General features: G+C 43.1%; 1 protein-coding gene and 1 long non-coding RNA gene across 2 annotated transcripts; one reads left to right on the forward strand and one right to left on the reverse strand.

Annotated features, from left to right (window-relative positions):
• Positions 1-103: 103 nt before the first annotated feature.
• LOC105692175 (UDP-glucosyltransferase 2-like) lies at positions 104-2,341 on the reverse strand. Its single transcript, XM_012411205.3, has 5 exons — positions 1,787-2,341; positions 1,362-1,732; positions 1,051-1,273; positions 769-988; positions 104-698 (listed from the first exon to the last, which is right to left on the reverse strand). The coding sequence occupies exons 1-5, from the start codon at positions 2,265-2,267 to the stop codon at positions 398-400; spliced, it is 1,596 nt and encodes a 531-aa protein (XP_012266628.2). The 5' UTR covers positions 2,268-2,341; the 3' UTR covers positions 104-397.
• Positions 2,342-2,455: 114 nt separating this feature from the next.
• On the forward strand, positions 2,456-13,603 carry LOC125501490. Its single transcript, XR_007279082.1, has 3 exons — positions 2,456-2,878; positions 5,906-6,074; positions 6,209-13,603. It is a non-coding gene; the product is annotated as an uncharacterized LOC125501490 (long non-coding RNA).
• Positions 13,604-16,919: the final 3,316 nt, after the last annotated feature.

The raw sequence follows: 16,919 nt of genomic DNA on the forward strand, positions 1-16,919 counted from the left end.
AGCCGCCGTAGAGTGTATCTTAAGGTCGAGAATTTCACGTACATAGGTATTTACCTTGTTCGCTGTAGAGGAAAAAAAAATCTGTCGTTGTATGAGGTAGCTTTGAAAGGAAGGCAAAACGTTGCATCAAATTGGCGTAATAATGTAAACTGCAGTATGGCAGGAATCAAAATACCTGCATTATTCTATACTTGCATAGCGTCCGAAACGAAATTTTTTCCTAATTGTAAGTGTAACATTTGCGCACCGATCTTCGAAGGATTCGGAAAAAATTACTTAAAGTAGACATAAGTAAATAACTATAACTAAATATCACTAAATAATTATAACTTGCTTACAGCCAATCCTACAATTGACGAGTGGCGTTCACGTGCTGACCGTAACCACCTCGATCGGATCAGCTTCGTTTCTTCTTCTCATTCGCAACGGAGACTTTGGTGAGCAAGCGAATACCGTAGACTAAAAACTTATAGGATATAAATAAGAACGCTTGTAAAACGATCACAGATCCTGCGGAGACGATGGCAATCAGGTCCATATCGTAGCGTCTGTACCACGGTTCGTCGGCCACGGTGGAGTGGAGTTGAGGAGCACCTCTGTGACGGATCACGTGCTCGGTCCACCAGATCGCGGTCTCCATCGCATCGTTCGGCTTGTCACCGAGCAGCGAACGTAAGTTTGACATCCTCTTTTTGTAGCTGTAACATTTTCAGCGACAGATGTACAGAGGAGTTCGATGATCCTGTGAGTAATGATATATCACGGTACCTCTCGTCGGGAGCTATCGTGGTTATCGCTTCCACCAATTCCTCGCTGCGCAATGTGGTGATTTCGATTTTCTTAGCAACCCCCAAGGAGACCATTTTATTCACGTTCATATCCTGATCTCCCATGGTCGGTAGCCCGATCAAGGGAACACCGTGGTGGATGGCTTCCTCCGTGCTCTGCAGTCCTCCTTGGTAAACGAAGACTTTCAGATTCGGATGCGCTACGGATCGATAAAACGATTTTGAGTCGGTTTCGTCCAGCGATCAAGGTGAGTTGGATTACCCAGAACAGCCTGCTGCGGGGTCCACTTCATGATCACGACGTTGTCCGGCTTGCCCGGGAGTTCGTCGTCCTCGAACTTCCAGAGCACCTTGTACGGTACCTTGGAAAACGCTGTCATAAATTCACCCCTAGTCTCGTTGCTGAGCAGCTTGCTCTTCACGTTCGTTCCGAGACTCATGTACACGAAACCCGACTTAGCTTCGTCCAAGATCTTCTTCAGATCCTGCGCGAATTCGAAATGATTTTGATAGTGCGGCGATTTTTTTATCGGATAATCGCGGTTCGGGGTGCGTCGGAACAACGCGCGTTACCTTCGGTAAAGTTTGAACTTTCTTCGAAACGTGAAAGCCGCCGAATTGAACGATCTTGGGAAGATTCGCTCTCACGGGGGAAATCGGTGTCTGTTGATCGACGAGTATCAGACTGACGTTCTTCTCGATGTCTCTCACGTCCGGGATATCTTCGCCAAAGAATTCCTCGGCCATTTTTTGTTGCTTCGTCACAAAATCGGTTTCGAAATAATACAAATATTTCCAAAGATTCACGAAGTTCTTCAGCCTCCGCCAGAGCGTCGGCGATTCGTGGATATCCTTGTCCAGTTCCCAGACCGATGGATGATTCGAAAGTATCGGATTGCCGATACGGTAGTGAACCTGAGTAGACGGAGCCATCGACACCATGCCTTCGAACGAACAACGAATCATAATCTTATCGGAGCGAAAATTATTGTTCTTACCGATTAACGGCGCGTTGAATCTGGTGACGAGAGGCGTTAGGGCCTGCCAGAAAAGTAACTCCATCAGCACCACGTCGAATTTCTCGTCGTTTTCGGGCGCGTGCAGTTTTTTCACTTCCGGATTTTCCAAGGCTTGACGCGTCTGATGGTGCAGGATAGCTTCCAATTGGACGAGCATATCCGGCCAGTTCATCGATCGTCTCATTCCGACGAAGTCTATTTCTCCGAAGCTATCGTAGAGATAGTTGAGATCGATTTCCCTGTAATTCTTTAACGTGGGGTCCTTCACGGGGTCGGTTGTGATCACGACGAGTTCGTGGCCTCTTTTGTTCAGGGCCAACGTCAGCCCCCGAAATACGACTTGGTGACTGATCGAAGGCGTTGGAAATATAGCGAGTATTCTCGCCGCGCTTCCGCAATCCATGAAATAATTTAAAACCACGCATAACGCGATCGCTTGGAACACCTTGTTCGCTGTCATCTCTGCGGAATGATCGGTCGTACACTGACGCTTCGCTGATTGTAAAGTGTCTGAAACGCGTCGCGACGTTACGCGTTTACGCGGGGTAACGTCATACGTGCCTCCTTTAACTCTATTCTAAAAATACTTAGTTTCGATCGTCCGTAAAATTCTAACTTATCGTTATCGATCGAGGTCATTTGTAACACTGTACGAGAAAATAGATCTGCTTCTGCCCGCGGGCGATCAAGTTGAGGACAAAAAAACATGTTTGCGAATCGGCTACAAGTTGGACAAAAAAAGCGATAATTCTCAGCTATAATTGTAAGTTGACGTCGATAAAACGGCTGATGTAATCCAAGTGCGATTTCAATGTTTCTTCTTTTACGTAATTAGAAGCTGTAATTAGCGTCCGGCTGGCGTTGGCAGTTCTTCCATCACGCGCACGTTCGATAAACGGTAGCCAGTTTTCTGTCAACGGGTGGTCTTCCTCGGCTCAAAAATTGGGGGGGGGGGGGTTGGGGGGAAAGGAGGGGGCATGTCACGCTCGTGCTAGCTGCTTGCTTGGCTTAAGAGTTTCATAAGTCCTCGTCTGAAAACTGTATAATACCGCACCGAGCTGTAACTATCAGGTATACTAGCCTTATAGCCTCTTATGTCGCCGCTATCTCGTCGAAAAATCTTCTTCTTTTTTTTTTTTTCCACTACCTTTGCACCGCTCGGTGCAGGTGAGCCTTGAACGTACCTAGGTATATACACAGGTATATATAAACTACATCCAGCCAATGGTCATTGATGGCTAGAGGATTCTCGTTGTCGTTGTTTGCGTCTTGTTTTACTGGTATTGCATTTAACGAGGTCCTTAACTACCACTCCACTCCACTACTTTTACTTTTTCTTTCCATTTCTCTTCTACTGACCATTGTCATCGCTCCGAGCTGTCGCAAAACCGCAGGACCTTTGTCATTCAACGCTGCGACCCCGTTTTTTTTTTTTTTTTTTTTTTTTTATTATTTTTATTCCCTCTCAGCCGTCGCTCTCCCCATATATTAATAGCTGACCTAACGTATGAAATTTATTTTAATGACGAATACATATATGTATGGATAGGAGTCCACCGTCCGGGGATTTATATCTGGTTCTGCCGAATCAAGTTTTTTTTTTCTCGTTAATCGGCTGATTTCGAGAAACCCCATGCCTGAAATTGTTTTAAAATCCGTAGAAGAAAGCATTCCTATTCCACGTGACTCGTACGCCGTACGTATCCAGCGATATACTTGTAACAGAAATAATAGAAGCCGAGTTCATCCTACGAGGTTGGGTAGTTCGCTTTTACGTTGACACAATCGAGGGTAGGGATCTTGCAAAATTAGGTTGACATTTCGGTTTATGTGGATGTACGATACATAGACCTAGTTTAGTTGTGTCTAAAGGATAACAAGCGACGTTGTTCGTTGTGTATGTGACGAAGCTACCGGCGCTACGACACACCACGTACGATAAATGGGAGAAATATAGGGGATGGTGAAATTCTTATGCTTTTTCACGCAGCAAATCCAGCTATGGAACTATCGCGTACGGTTGACTTACGCCGTACTATGGGAAATGGTAAAACTTCTGCGGTATATATGTACACTAGGGTGGGTTGAAGAACATTTTTATTTCTTTTATTTTCTTAGCATGGAGGCAGAATTTGTACCTTATGAAAAAAGAGAATTTTTTACTTGATATTTTGATCGATTGCATGCGTAGATGATTTTGGCTTTCAGATTTGGATTCCTGAGCTGATTATACGTGAGATTACTCTTGAAAAACCAAAAATAAATTCGATTTTTGAGCAAAATATAAATCATTGTTTCAATTAGGTTTAATATGCTTTTCTGACGTATTTTGACCTCAGAAATCCGAATCTGGAAGAAAATTTGATCCATCTCTAAAATTGACCGAGTTATCGCCAATTTTCAGCTTTTTGGGGTCAAAAATAAAAAATTGATTTTTTAGTCTATCTTAATGTAATTTGAGCCCAGGAATCCGAATCTGAAAAGAAAATTGATCTATCTTAAAAAATGACCGAGTTATCCTCATTTTTCCGCATTTTTTGGCATAAATTTGAGGATATCTCGAAGGGAAAAAATCGTAGCTCAATTTGGACAACGGATTCGTGTTCCTGAGGTCAAAATACATAAGAAAAGTGCCATACGATCAATTTTAAAAAATAAAAATTTTTGGTCAAAATTTGAAAAAATCGTAAGGGGTACCCCTTGGAAAAATCTCAAATTTTGACCAAAAATTTTTATTTTTTAAAATCGATCGTATGGCACTTTTCTTATGTATTTTGACCTCAGGAACACGAATCCGTTGTCCAAATTGAGCTACGATTTTTTCCCTTCGAGATATCCTCAAATTTATGCCAAAAAATGCGGAAAAATGAGGATAACTCGATAAATTTCATAGATAGATCAATTTTTCTACCGGATTCGGATTCCTGAGCTCAAATTACATTAATATAGACTAAAAAATCAATTTTTAATTTTTGACCCCAAAAAGCTGAAAATTAGCGATAACTCGGTCAATTTTAGAGATAGAGCAATTTTTCCTCCAGATTCGGATTCATGAGGTCAAAATACGTCAGAAAAGCGTATTAAACTCAATCAAAACAATGATTTATATTTTGCTCAAAAATCGAATTTATTTTTGTTTCTTCAAGAGTAATTTCACGTATAATCAGCTCAGGAATCCAAATCTGAGAGCCAAAATCATCTACGCATGCAATCGATCGCGTGATCATTAGGTGGAAAAAATTTTCTTCAACCCACCCTAATGTATACCCGGATGGTACAGACGTACATATGTACGGATACGGTACTGGATGTATTTTAAAACTAGAATTGAAAATTTTGGGGTAACGAAAGGACCGAGATGGAAAGCTACGCCAAGTCCCGCGTAATGGAGGATAAGCCGACCTCCGGAGTGACTCCGCTGCCGGCCGCCTTCTACTGCATTACGGATACAATGCCCTGTATAGGTATATTTAAACGCACTTCTCTCCATTCGACGGTCCCGGATCACCTGCTCTTTCTTTACTGGGTGAGCAAGGTGTTCTAATTACCACTGAGGAAGGAAAAGTAGGACGACTTGCGGGGCGGATATGTCAGTAGAGGACTCCGGGTAAAATAATATCTTACTGCAAACTATACCGCTGCACAGAGCCTTTGCAAATCCAGTTTTAGCGATTACCAGTTTAGCGGATTATTTCAGTTTCACTAACTCCGTTACTATCCTATCCGCCTTATTTAGCTCTTGTGTATAAGAATATAATCACTCTACCGTGCACGCATAACGTATACGTATTCAAGAATAATAATTGTTTCAAAAATTGAAAAACGGAGAAAAATCGTTTACACGGCCCAAAAAAGAAAATATCATTTATTCCCATCAGTCCCAGTAGCGAGTAAAAAGAAATTTCGACATCCAAAATCGCCTTCTCGGCTGCGCTGGTGATTTTATACCAATATCATAGACGGACGCGCATTATATATCCACGTAAAACACACCGGAGCATCCGGCATTTAAAACGATGACACATAACAACCTGTTGTGGGTGGCTATGGGCACGATATATCTGTAGTTATATTATCGGTCCGATTTGATTGTTTCAGGGGTGCGCATGGGAACTGAGGGCCATATGGTACAGTCCGTATCGCATTGCTCCGCTTCGCGTTTTCCCTAAATACACAGGTATGCACGGAGCCTGGGTGCGTGTTTCTCTCCGCTACATGAAATTCAACTGCGTACACAACGAAGAATTTTACCCGATGGTTTTTACGGGTACGTACGTACATACCCATACACTTACTCTGCCATATGTGCACGACATTCGACGCGACGAATAACGGGGCGATTTGACATGGGAATTTCAGCTCCGCGTTTATTCTATTTTATCTGATCGATTAATTTTTCAGACACAATTTCGCGACGACTCGGTCTGCGAAAAAGTCGAGGCGAGAAACCGAGAGGAATCGGTCCGTTATTTTTCGAGCCCGGGATCAGCTGCGTTTCCCTTGATCTTTGGATTTTTATTTTTTACCGTCACGCGCCACACGACGATCCTGTTGCCCGAGGCCGCTGCGAAGATGGCGAAGGAAGTTCCCGGCGAGGAATGAATAGACGCTCTACGAATGCGTGGAATAATTAGAAAACGCCGCGGTAGACGTTGCTTAGTCGTCCAGGAAGTTCAGTGTTATGAAAATGATAAATTTGTCGGTTAAAATTCATTTCCAACGATCTCTTCATCGGCGGGGATCGTTGGGCGAGCGCGTAGCGTACGGCGATAGCTGAGAAGGAAGGCGTGTTTCTGGCTCGTTGGTGACAAGTTGCCGCACCGGCAGCAGATCAGAAATCAGAGCTCTTCTCGCCATTGAAATTCTCTAACCCTCGAGACCTAACGAGTCTCGAAGACGTTCGCCCGAATATCAAGGGCGTGACGCAGAAGACGTGCACACGTCTTACAAACGTCTTGCGAACCGAGGTTTATGTAAGGGGTATATAACCTTTTTTTCTCATTCTCATACTCCGAGGTACCCACCTTACCTTATATTACAAGATATTGCGTTCGAATCTGGGCGTGGACATCCGGCTTCAAATTTCTCGACGTTCGTAGAGAACTAAAGGACTAGAAAACGGTGGGAACGTTTTTTCGTCAGTCTTCGAGACTCGAATCCGTACACGTCTCGTCACGTATAACGAATAAAATGAGACTTCGAAAACTGAATCTCACCGTACACGCGGTAACGAGATCAAAATTGTTCCGATTTGATTTTTCCGTTCGAAGAGTTGCGAGAAGCCGAAAGGGTTGGAAAAAAAAATCATTTCCTACAGCCGTCCGTTTGAGGGAATCTGGAGTAGGTCCGTAATGAACGGTCTTTAATTGTCGGAGAGAAAGGTATCGGAGAAAATGAAAAGAAAAAAAAAAAATACAGCCCCGTCCGTCGATTATCTCCGGCTTCTCTGGTGGGGGATGGAGTCCAGAAAGGACGGTGCAGGAGCCTCGTACGACACGTAGGAGGATCCTTCGGTGGTTGCCTCTTGATGCGGATGGCACTGGCCCCAGTGAATGCCCGCCCAGAAAAAGGCACAGCAGCCAGTGACGTAACATGAGACCGCTGTCAGTGCTGTCAGTCCACTCGCTTTGTGCCTCCTCGAGGCATACGAAGGGTAGGAGAATAGTGGGAGGAAGAGAGGGAGGATAAAAGAGAGGAGAAGAAGAAGAAAAAGTAGATTCGGCAGAAGGCGGAGAAGAGATTTCCACCTACCGCGAGTATAGTGGTATAGTAATGTACGCATGTATAACGTGCACTGCACCAGATGTGTGTGTGTGTGTGTGTTAGCGCAAGAATTGTACGGTATAGGTATGTACGTACATAATAAGGCAAAGCGACCCGCACCGTGCGTACCGGTGAAGTTTGCCTCGGCTAAGGTCTTCTCAAATTTCCTTATTACCAGCGAACTCCCATTATACTGTACGGTTAGCAGCATCTCTCCCGGGCGCGGATTCGCCTTTTGACGTAGTGCTTTTTTCGTTTGAATCGCGATCGCTCATTCAATGGTATTATAAAGTATATACGACGTGCCCATCTCCTCCCTCTCCTCTGCCTACCCTTACCCCAATACCAACAAAGCACTTCCGGATACGTATAGTATTACCGGAGCAGGTAGTTGTCTCGACTCGCGTGTGACTCGATAGTTGCATAGCGCGTATGTACACACGAATACATGCCCCCGTGAATTTACGCGGAGATTTTCACCGTTGATTAGAAATATTACCTGGCTCGATGTTCGTCCGTTTCAATTACGATTCGTACCGCGAATTCGACAAAATTAGTGACGAAGAAAAATTAATTTTCCAACCCCATTGACTGCAGTCATTCTATTTTCTTTCTTTAATTTTATTAGCTCTCGAGAGATAAATTTACCCACAGAAATCAAAAATTGGAATGGGAAAAAGTGGGTTACAATTCTCTGCTTCCATTGGTATCATCGATTGAGCATGTAACGGCGAAGAAGTTTTCGTCAGAAATAAGAAGTGGAAAAAGAGACACAAGAAACGAAAAAAAAAAGTAATGAAATGATTACACTCGGTGAGGGGTTGTAAAATTTATGCGGTGCTTTTGTAACCCATAAGAACAATGGGGTGGTGGTGTAGACCGTGCGATTGTCTCGAAGTTACTCGACCCGATTTCCTGTCCACTTCGCGCCCGTTTCTTGTATATATAGATGTACATTCATCGAACCTTGTCTCTGTGTCGTTTCGAAGTTGTTAATTGTAAAATTTTACTACTATGTCCGGTTTTTACCTGTTCGTAAGGATTACAGTTCGCCCAGCGCCCCGCATTGTCTATTTTACGACCGCAATCAACGCTGGTCAAAACCATTGTACGGTGTTCCGATATCCTTCGTACGTAACGTTCGACTCGATCGAATATCCGCGAAAAAATTTCCACCCTCCAACGTGCGTCGATATCAAAGAATGTGTAGTTTTGCGGTATTTACACGCGTCGCAAGCGGATTCTAAACCAAAAACCTCGATCGCGTCGAACAATCGCGGAAAAGGAGGGTGGCAATTATTCCGTGGCGATTGTATATTTCCTCAGGTAATCATCGCCGCAATGAAAAGGGGACGACGGTGTTTGTTCAACCACCTTTCTCGAGACGGTCTTGACCTCAGCGGTAATTTATAGAAGTTGTATACAGACCGATATTTCGGCGAAATGCGATCGTTCGGGGTCGATGCCAGTAGCCGCCTCGTATCTCACTCCCTTTCGAACCCGCCGCTCATTTCAATGGCTCGAATACAATCGATCGGTGGACATAAAGATGTATTTACGCGGTCAAACAGGGCACGCGCCCGCCGTGTAAATTTTCAGCAAACTAATCTGAATTTTTCGACGCGGATGCGCCCACGAAATTGGGTAAATCGACGCAAGTATATGATATCGAAAAATGTACATAAGGTTCTTAATTTTTCTAGTTATCGTGGACAAGAAATTACACCGATTACGTAACGAGGATAATTTGACAAGTTATTACCGTAACACGCGTGTAGAATTTTTTTCTTTTTTTTTTCATCGTGTCAGCAGACAAGGGCGGATTTGCAGATTAGGTGAACAGTAGGTGCAGTATACCTGCGCTGGAGATCGTACGGGTGTGAAACGGAAATCGATGGAAAAAAAATGCGCTGCTGCGGGGATGTGGATATTTATAGAAATTATCCAGCTTAAGGTTGGAAAAAGATGGTGAAAATTAAGAGAGAAAAAAAAAGCGAGAAGAAAAAAAAAAAGTGTACGTCCACCACTGCTGACGATTGTAAGCCTCGGTCTCGCCATCCTGTCATAAAACTGGCGCCAATCGAATTATATGGAATTCCCGTGTAATATTTTCGTTATTCCGTCGACTCCGAGTAATATTATCAGCGTGTTAATGGTACGATTAACGAAATTCACAGGTAGTTACAAGTCCGAGTTTTAACGACCTGCAAAAAATCACAAAAGAATCACACCTGTAATCTTTCTGAGTCGCACGGCGCGGCAGTAGAAAAATATTCACCTGCGTATCCTTGCGGCTGGCGATCACTTATCGCCAAAATAATTCTAATCCATCGTCTTTGAAAACGAAAAAGAAAAGAAAAAAATGGACACGCCGATATTATACAGGGTCTTGATGAATAATCGTGCCAAGTTCAAGCGGGAGATGAAGTGCACTGACAAAACAAGTAATCTGAAATGAGCAATCCATATGTCCGGAAATGTCGCCTTCAATTTTAAGTTGGAGTCCATTAATTCTCAAGTTTTCAATTAATACAGATAATCGCCGTAATTGACGATCATCGGGCGATTGACCTGCGACCTTCGATGCCCCGAGGCGCCTGAACGCGACGTTTTTCGGACATTGGCTGCTTATCTCAGATTACTTGTTTCAGTACACTTTATCACCCCCTCGAGTTTGGCAAAATTATTTATCAGCACCCTGTAGTCTGCTTTAGAAATCTTGACTCCGGATAAAAAAAAAATTATACTCTCACAGTTATTCGATGAAATTTTCAGAGTAATTATTATTCAATCTTGACAAAAAAAATGGTATCATTCGACGGTGGGAATAACGCGGTTAAAAATCGACGAGTATCGATACGGGAAAGACGATACCTGTGGACCTGTGGTATGGGTGTCATCTTGGCGATGTACAAACATACGAATAACGACAGCCGGTGTGGTTTCGGTGGTGTGGAAAAGTGATTCATACGGGCTTCCGAGTCTAATGCGAAAGAGCCCCCCCGCGTACCACCTCCCTGCCGCTGTTGCAGCGCGACGGTAGCCAACGCTAGGTGAAAGACACGTGTTCTCTCTATGGGAAATTTCACACGGCGTAACAACCGAGAGACCGCGATCGTTCCTCTTCCTTTTTTCTTTTTTTTTTTTTTCTTCTCTTCTCTTCTCTTCTTGCCCCAACTCTCCACGCCGGTTCTAATCTAATCATACGCGAACGCCGGCGCGGTGACGTATGGCTATAGGTGGCGAGGTCCCCGTAACCGTGAGGATACTTCTTTCATCTGAAAACGGTTTCGCGTCGAAGCTCGGATTCTCAGACGTTCCGCAGGACTCCTCCGCTCGATTACCACCTCGCCTACGCCGACGACGTCGCGACGATTCTCTTGTCAATATACGACTCTTTCGTTACCCGCTGAGAATTCCATTATCGAGATATACGATTTATAACGCCACGGCTGTACCACACTTACCTGCACAACGTTGTCGCAGATGTGCTTTTTGATCGACTAACAAGAACCGCATCAACGGAATATGTGCTATATTTGCGCGCGGATTCCGAACGCAGAACTTATTTTTTTTTTCTTTCACATTCCTTTATCGAGGAATCGGATCGAGAAGGGCGCGATCCACGAGGAAGTTGAAACGCTGCCGTGCGAACGTTGCTCCGTGGGGCGAAAAATCTGGTTTCGATTAGGATTTTGCATGTACGAAAATTTGTCGGTTTCGAAAAATTGAAAAAAATGCATCCAGCCGAAACGGTGGTACGTAGGTACATACATTTGAAAACCAGGTGTCGAAGAGCCATTAGATTTGTAGGGGGGTTGTTGAGGCAACGCCCACTGGCCTGTGAAAAGGCCACCCCCGCATGCGTATTATACGTTTGGTTTCGGTTGCCCTTCTGCCAGCCGGTCGGAAAACATCCCGTGAATCGACGACTTACGTGAACTTTTACGTACATAATAGCTGTAATATATGGTGTACATATGAAAGTGTATACGTGCATCGGATACATCGGGTACACGAAAACAATTACATTCGTGCATTATAGGGATTTTTATCATCTTCTTTGGATCGCCTCAAATTAGATCAAGCGCCATTTTGTCGATAACTCGAATCTGATGACTCTGTTCGCCTTTAGGAATTTTCATTTTTCGTCGAGACCGCATCCCAAAAAAAAAAAAAAAATAAAAATCACCACGCCTCGCGTAATTCTCACGCATAATTCGAATACTCGAGATTCGGAAGCAGGAAAAAGTTGCGATTCTATAAAAGCACATACGTATAATTGTACGGGGGGGGAAATAATTTTCTCACAATGTTGTATATCAGGGAGCGTGTGTATAGCTGTTACATATACTAAATTTGTGAAACACTTGTCGAGAACCCTGGAGAAATTATCGGGGCAAAAGTAGTTATAAATCGGCTGACAATGGCGCAGCGGGTGTTCGCGATATAAATATTTGTCTCGTAAGAGCAACCGAGAATCGGAGAGGGGAGGGTTGGCCGGGCGCGATACAAGAGCACGAGAGAAAGAAGAGAACCTGCGCTCGTCGCCAGGGTGAAAAAGAGAGACGAAACAATAAAAGGGACGAGGCATCGTCGCAGGGGCATTTTTTTAAGGGAGTTGCGTACCTCGAGTATTACACATACAGTCGTGTCCAAATTAGGTGAGGGACGAGAAAATTCTTCGCTGAGGGACGAAAAAAATGAATAAATTATTCGAGCCGCTGTAAACGACGATTTCGATCGAAAAAACAAAGAAAAAGTCAATCAAATGATCGGCATGAATTATTTTTGTGTAAAAATTTTCCGCACAGCCGAAGGTTTCCTTCATTTATTTTCTTACGTTTTTTCTCCGATGGAATTTTATCAAATCCGTGGACTCGGAAGACGATGACGAGACGGTGTGTCTCAATTTTTTGGAAAATCCGTCAACAGTTTTTTCGTTGATTTGAGAACGACTGTACGAAAATATAATACGGAGGTGCGTTTTTCGTCCCGCTAAACACGTTCGCTTACGCGGGTGTGCGTGTAAGAAGTCCGTCATCTATTCTTGAAGTGAAGAAGGCCCTACTTTTTTGAAAGGTACTCGAAAGACAAAACATGATCGCGGCGGGCAACGTCAGCCCGCATATATCTTCGTCTTTTATAAGTTGTGGGAAAGTATTCTACCCAAGGCATGCCCCATACACGCCGCATATGGTGTGTACGTACGCACATAATACATTTATTTATATACGTGTGCACCTAACTTGGAAATAAAAGAATTACAAGTACGCGTGCATAAGGTTTTTTTTTTTTTTTTTTGGAATTGGCCCCAAAATTTAAGGTACCTTCGAAGTTTTTACGTCCAAAGCGTACCGCGGCCGTTGAGTATTTTATTCTCAAATCCGCGACGATCCACATCTGTTGGTCTTGAAATCAATTTTTTGAATTCAACGGAAATCCGATCCTCGGTGAACTGACCAGGTGCACGGGATGTTTTACGCCAAACGTCGCGTTGTTCGTCTCGATCAATTTGACCTCAATAGTTGAAAATTGTGATACGCGAGGATTCTACTTTTCCGCGTGCGTTTACCTTCTAATTTCAAACCCCTACCTGTGCCCCGTGACTCATAATATCACTCCTGGATTGCCAGGAAAAAAAAATGCTAAGGAAAAGAAAACAAGCTAAGCCGTAAAACCCGGTGTCTCCATGTTTTACTGTAGATGCAATAATATTTCCGCAGGTTGAATAAGAAGCGGGGAATCCCCGAGAAAACGTCGTCGTTCAAAATCGCCGTGGGCTTATACTCGCAAATACGAATACAGGCATAAATGTATTACCGCTGGGTGCTTTTACCCGTAGATACGGACGCTTACGGTTACACCGGTTGTTGCGCCGCACGGGGTGAGGAATATACGTATATATATATATAACCTAATGGCGGTGGGTGGTTCGTTTCACTTGACAGCGAGCGACGGATCACTTAACGTGATTACGTCACGACACCGGTACGTAAGGTACTGTAAATGTTTGCCCTCCGTGAAGAGGGGGGAGGGGGGGGGGGGGGGGGGGGCGGCGGCTTCGCTGTGTGGCCCTTAGCACTCGACGAAGATACGAAAAGTGACAAATTATTCCCAACCGCTCTTCGCACTTCCCCCAAAGCGCCCTTCGCTCAAATACCACTGTTTTCACGGATAAAATATGAACCTTCGAATCCGACGTATATTATGCACGCACAACGCGCACACGCACACCCTTGAGTTGTACGATTAATTTCTCTTTCGAACGGATTGTAGTAAAATTCCACCTGAGAAAAGTATGTACGTAAAGTAAGAGTACGCGAAATAAATTCATCGGTCGTCCTCGAGCAAGTGGTGGTTGCGGCGAACAAGACTCGGTCGTTCGATTTATCGGCTCATGAGATCAAAAATGCGAGCTAGCTGAACGGGATAGTCAGTCCCAAATGCCACCCTCGCAATGTGCGAGCTTCGTAGGTATATTATACACGTGTGCGATGGTCGAAACGATTGACGAACAATTGGGCAAACACTTTGAGATTGTCATTGGAGAAACGTGTGGTACAGGTATACATGTATACCGATTCGTATACTCGCAGGATAGGAGATCCTGCAGGATCGAGAAACGATGACATTTTCAGTTTGTTTTGTTGCCCGAACAAATGAACGAGCGATAGTCCCTGAATAGGGAGGCTCGAGCATTCAATGTTTTATCGAGGATCTCTGTTGGCTGAATGCCTTCGGGTACCCGATGAACTCCATCGTATAATAATATCCTACGGGATACGAGAAGCACGCTCGGCAGGCGAAGCCGGAGTAGGTACAGGTGGGTACAACTTCGAAGTCTCGATTCTTTTTCCAATTTTTTTCTTATTTTCCCTATTTCATTTTATCCTTCCTTCTTACATTTTTGTTGTTTTTTTTTTTTTTTTCCCCCCCCCTCTTTTTCTTTCAATTCGGATCCAGCAAGAAAAATTCACTCCCTTTTGTTTGCCGCATGCCTTTGCAGACTCCCATATAGTTGGGGTCTCTCTCTCTCTCTTCTCCGCTTCGTATAATCGCTCTGAAAAAATTGAATGGAAAAAACAAAAAATCTACGAAATCTTATCGGTCCCCAATGATCGAAGGAGATCGAAGATCTGCTCTTCCGAATTCGAATCATATTCCATAAAGATTAGAAATAATATTCGCTTCGTGGCTCGTTTGAATTGGATCTGAATTATTCCTGAGTTCAAAGTTGTAAGAAGCAAGGAAAAAAAAGGATAATCGCTTGTGCGAGAGAAGCGCGTGGATTTGTAACAGATCGCATATGGATGTAGTCGATGAATGCAAAAGCCTTTGGGGCTGGATCGACGTTCGCACGTGACTATCGAAATACTTCCAGACGCGTGTAAGGGTGAAAAACTTGTAGGGAATAGTTTTATCGCGTGGACTATACGTTTCGTAACTTTTGGGGGCTGTACCCTTCGCCCTTTGCTCGTAACGTACCGATGTGAAGAGAGAGAGGAAAAAAGAGAAGAGAAAAAAAAAAAAAAAACTTTCGATCGGTCTCCGCATTGTTCCCATTTACATTTCCGATTGTCACTTTAAACGGGGGATTAGTATTTCAATTATTTGCACAATGAGGAGATAACGCCCGCTGTAATATCGAGTGGCGACACGTGACAATGTTGACATACCCTGAGGTGCCTTTCACCCCCAAAGTTGAGATTTCCACCGTAGCTACGGCCGGCTCCCGTTCATCGTTCATTTTATCCACCCATGGAGCTAGCAACTTATTTTCATAACTTACCGACGGCGCTGTCGCAGGACCGGTTGCATACCGCGAGGCGTGAGAACGCCTAAACGACGAATCAAATAACATGGAAAAAAACACCCTCGCGGTTTTTTGCCCTCTTGGATCTGGTCGGTTTTTTTTTTTTTTCTCGAAATTCTTTTTTCTCTTTACTTTTTTCTTTAGTTCGTTGCAAAAATGCAAATTGGTATATTGAGGTGGCGCAAATGATTTGCGGAATTTTTATTGCCTTGTCAAAGTGAATTATTGAACCAAATCTCATAATCTAGTCGCGGATTATTTTTTGTTTGGTTATAATAACCGAGTAATTAATGTACTTGTCAGTCCGTCAGTTGCGTTATTACAATTTTTGATTATACTCCAGAAAAAAATTATATTTTTAACCATCCTTATTTTTTTTTCTCTTCAGTTTTTCACGAGGAATGTCTGTGATCGCCCTTCCTTTACCCGTTTTGTTCGTACGTTTTGATTTTTCGGTCTTTTTTCATTTGTCGTTTATTTCCCATTTCGTTAACAACAGGTTGTATATCTATCGACCTTGTCTGACGTTTCAAAGAAACTGCAGGATCACGTATTACTTTACTCACATTCGTGTACAGGGTATTGACTCTGTCCGGTAGTCTAGTCCTCCATATAATTGAGCTCTTTTTTAACAAAGATATAAATTTAACGAGATTGATATTTAATTATTTTTTCAATGTACACTAATTGCGACGTGAGACTTCATCGAGTCCCTATCTTGTGATAAAATAGATTTTGTTGAGATCGAAAAATTTCTCCAAGTACAGATTATCGAAAGTCTAGACGGTTGTAAATTGTAATGGTGATTTAATTATTAGCGTAATTAATTGACGGTATTATTCATAAATCAAGAACTATTGAAAACTACGTATTTATGGTAGCTATAAGGATATAATTTTGATAAAACTTGACCTATGCCATGTGAGCACATGAGGTACAACATCATATAAGAGTAATTAATATCGGTCGTTCCGTAATTACCTGGTAACTGTGCAGAACACTGTACCAACGGCGGTAGTTATGTTGTAGGCGAGTAATTTCTACCCACGTGTAATCACGCACACCCCAAATCCCGCGTTTTCAATAATCGAATCACCGGTTTCCTTGAACGAGTCACAAGATCCTAGATTTTATTTAATAATCGATCGAAAACTAGCCTTTCATTGATTCTGCTGGAAAAATAACAGCAGTTGGCAATTAATTCGGGAATGATTTCATCCGCAAATATGGGTAGATTTTGCATACCCCTATTTTGGAAACTTTTAATGTATTGTATTACCTATGGGTATTAGGGTGGGTTGAAATAAAAATTATATTGCTAAAAGTACCCCACTTGATTGATTATTTATTCGAAAAACGAGTGGACTACCTCAGAATAAAAAGTGAAAAATTTTTTCCACCTAATGATTACTCGATCAAATGCATGAGTAGATGATTTTGGGTTTCAGATTTGGATTCCTGAACTGATTATATGTGGAATTACTCTTGGAAAACCAAAAATGAATTCGATTTTTGAGCAAAAAAAAAATCATT

The sequence above is a fragment of the Athalia rosae genome, chromosome 6, assembly GCF_917208135.1.
Source record: "Athalia rosae chromosome 6, iyAthRosa1.1, whole genome shotgun sequence".
NCBI classification, from domain to species: Eukaryota; Metazoa; Arthropoda; class Insecta; order Hymenoptera; family Athaliidae; genus Athalia; species Athalia rosae.

Excerpts from the sequence above, each read along its gene's own strand:
- LOC105692175 (XM_012411205.3), bottom strand. The coding sequence starts at position 2,267 with ATGACAGCGAACAAGGTGTTCCAAGCGATCGCGTTATGCGTGGTTTTA. Across the intron at positions 1,733-1,786 it reads ATTCAACGCGCCGTTAATCG|GCATGGTGTCGATGGCTCCG; the intron begins GTAAGAACAATA and ends GTTCGTTCGAAG. Across the intron at positions 699-768 it reads ACGATAGCTCCCGACGAGAG|CTACAAAAAGAGGATGTCAA; the intron begins GTACCGTGATAT and ends AAAATGTTACAG.